The 2,829-nt window shown below is 41.0% G+C and overlaps 1 protein-coding gene across 1 annotated transcript in view; it reads right to left on the bottom strand.

The window, feature by feature from the left end:
* The window catches only part of LOC102251637 (disintegrin and metalloproteinase domain-containing protein 18-like), a 91,486-nt gene that overhangs the window by 2,080 nt on the left and 86,577 nt on the right, over positions 1-2,829 (bottom strand). Inside the window, exon 13 of the mRNA XM_014536896.1 lies at positions 1,289-1,375. Coding sequence (XP_014392382.1) covers positions 1,289-1,375 — 87 coding nt within the window. The remainder of the gene's footprint in view (positions 1-1,288; positions 1,376-2,829) is intronic.

Genomic DNA, 2,829 nt, shown 5'->3' with positions numbered 1-2,829 from the left:
TCTCAGGCTCCTGGCCTCCACTGCATGTTGTACTCTCCCTTGAGCTATGGCCAGGATGGGGGTGCTGCTTGCAAGCCAGGCTTTCCTGCTCCAGGATTGCCATGGCGATGGGGGAGCAGGCCCAGCTGGGACTGCCCACAGGCCAGGATTTCCTGCTTCCGGATCAGACGCAGCTGGGGGCTGCCTACAGGCCGCACTTTTCTACTTACCAATGGCCGGATCACCACAGCGACCCAGGGCCCAGCAGCACTTTCCTGCTGTCCAATAGTCATAGAATCCCAGCTGGGGGCGGGGCTTAGCAGTGCGGGGCTTAGGCGGCATGGGGGTCCCGGCTGGGGGCTCAGGTGGCACATAGGGGTCCTGGCTGGGGGCGATGCTTATGCCCGCAGCCCAGGGCTGCACATGGGGCCCAGATGGCAGCTCGCGCTGTCCCGCCCTGCCTGTAGTATAGGATAGAGATAGAGGCCTGGTGCACGGGTGGGGGCTGGCTGGTTTGCCCTGAAGGGTGTCCCGGATCAGGGTGGGGGTCCTGCTTGGGTGCCAGGCCAGCCTGGATGATGGGCTGATGGCTGTTTTTATGCTGCCCGCACCCCCTTTATGGTGGGGTCCTCACTGGGGTGCCTGGCCAGTCTGGATGACTGGGTGATGGCTGTTTGCAGCTGGTCACACCCTCTTCAGGGTGGGGGTCTCAGAGCTGGGCGGCGGCAGGCGGGGAACCTTGGCTTCCTCCATCACTGGAGCAAGCAAGCCTCCTGTTCACTTCAGCTGCCTGGCTGCCGGCCGCCATCTTGGTTGGCAGTTAATTTGCATATCCTGCTGATTAGCCAATGGGAAGCATTCGGGGGTATGGTCAATTTGCATGTTTCTCTTTTATTAGATAGGATAAGTATTATGTGTAATAAAAATATATTGTGTATGGTTGACAGATATTATAGCATACACTCAATTATAAACAATTTTATACGTATAAATAATTGTATGTATTATCTTTAATAAATCTATTCCCAAAATTTTACAATCTTGATCTAATATTAGAATAACACATTATGCTTTATATAGCATTTTGTACAGAGTTCAAAGGTTACTAACTCAGGAGACCTGGAAAAATCTGATTAAACACATAATTCATGTCCATATGTATAAAAATTAAAAATGGGTTTCCTTATTTGACTGCAACTTTTCATAAGAAATTTCCACATCAAATAATTGTGAATCTCATTGTTATCCTTAAAATGTTAACATGAATTAAAAAATAACTATATATAACAATAAAGTAGCCATTACTTACGCCATGTCCATTGCACAGTTTTGAAGCATTACAGGATGCAAGGTTTTTGTGATTAGCAGCAAACGTGCACTTTCCAGAAAGGCAAAACTAAAATTTTAAAAACAAGCATCAACAATGAAAATGAGGAAATGCAGAGTTGAGCAATTGTTGTTGGTACAAAACAATGCACAAAATTTATATGTACAGAAGAGGGTAAAAGTAGGTTTACAGTGGGAAAAGACATGCAAATTATGATTATTTATATTACTTACACACTCCTGTAGTCTACTTTGTTTTGCATACACACAACTGTAAACCTGCTTATCCCCACCAAAGTATTTATAAAACATACGAATTTTTTAAATAAGAGTGGTGAAAGTGGACATCATTATCTTTTTCATGGTTTAAGGGAAATGCTTTTAGTTTTAGCCCATAATGTTGGTTGTATCTTTTTCATACATGGTCTTTATTACATTGAGATAAGATCCCCCTATACCCCCTATTGAATGCTTTCTCTGCATCTATTGATATGATCATGGGATTTTTATTTTGTTTATGTGATGTATCTTATTGATTTGTATATATTGTACCAATCTTACATCCCTGGAATAAATCACACGTGATCAGGTCTATGATTTTTTTAATGTATTGCTGGATCCAATTTGCTCAACAGAGTACTGAAAGTCCCAGTCATAATGATCAGCCAAGAAGAAAAAATAAAGGCATCCAAATTGGAAAGAAGGAATTAAAACTGTCACTGTATGCAGAAGACATGACATTGTAATATATAGGGAACTCTAAAGACTCCACTAAAAAGCTACTAGATCTAATAAATGAACTTAGCAAAGTTGCAGGATACAAAATCAACACACCGAGATCCTTGGCATGTTTAGACCCCAATGATAAACTGCCAAAAAGAGAAACTAAGAAAACAACCACATTTATTATTGCATCAAAAAATAACAAGGTAACCTAGGAATGAATTTTACCTAGGAAGGAGGTAAAAGGTCTCTACTCAGGGAACTATATGACATTGAAGAAAGAAATTAAGGAAGATACAAACAAGTGTAAGCATAGTCCATATTCCTGGATTGGAAGAATTAACATCATTAAAATGCCCATACTATCTAAACCAATCTATAGCTTCAATACAATTCCTATTAAAATACCAATGACATATATGACAGAACTAGAAAAAATATTTTAAAATTCTATCTAGAACCAAAATAGACACCAAAAAGCCACAGGATCTTGAAAACAAAAACAAAAACAAAAACAAAAAAACCTTGATGGGATCCCAATACAGCGATCAAACTATACTACAAGGCCATTATAATCAAAATAGCCTGGTATTGGCATAAGAACAGACGTATAGACCAATGGAACACAACAGAGAGCCAAGAAATCAACCCACAACTTTATGGTTGATTAATATTTGACCAAGGAGGCAAGAGCATACAATGGACTAAAGACAGTCTCTTTAATAAATGCTGTTGGGAAAAGTGGATAGGTACATAAAAGAGAGAGAGAGAGAGAGAGAGAGAGAGAGAGAGAGAGAGAGA

Source organism: Myotis brandtii, unplaced genomic scaffold (assembly GCF_000412655.1).
Source record: "Myotis brandtii unplaced genomic scaffold, ASM41265v1 scaffold103, whole genome shotgun sequence".
NCBI classification, from domain to species: Eukaryota; Metazoa; Chordata; class Mammalia; order Chiroptera; family Vespertilionidae; genus Myotis; species Myotis brandtii.
The sequence above is the reverse complement of the archived record's forward strand: the minus strand, read 5'-3'. Positions and strand labels throughout refer to the sequence as shown.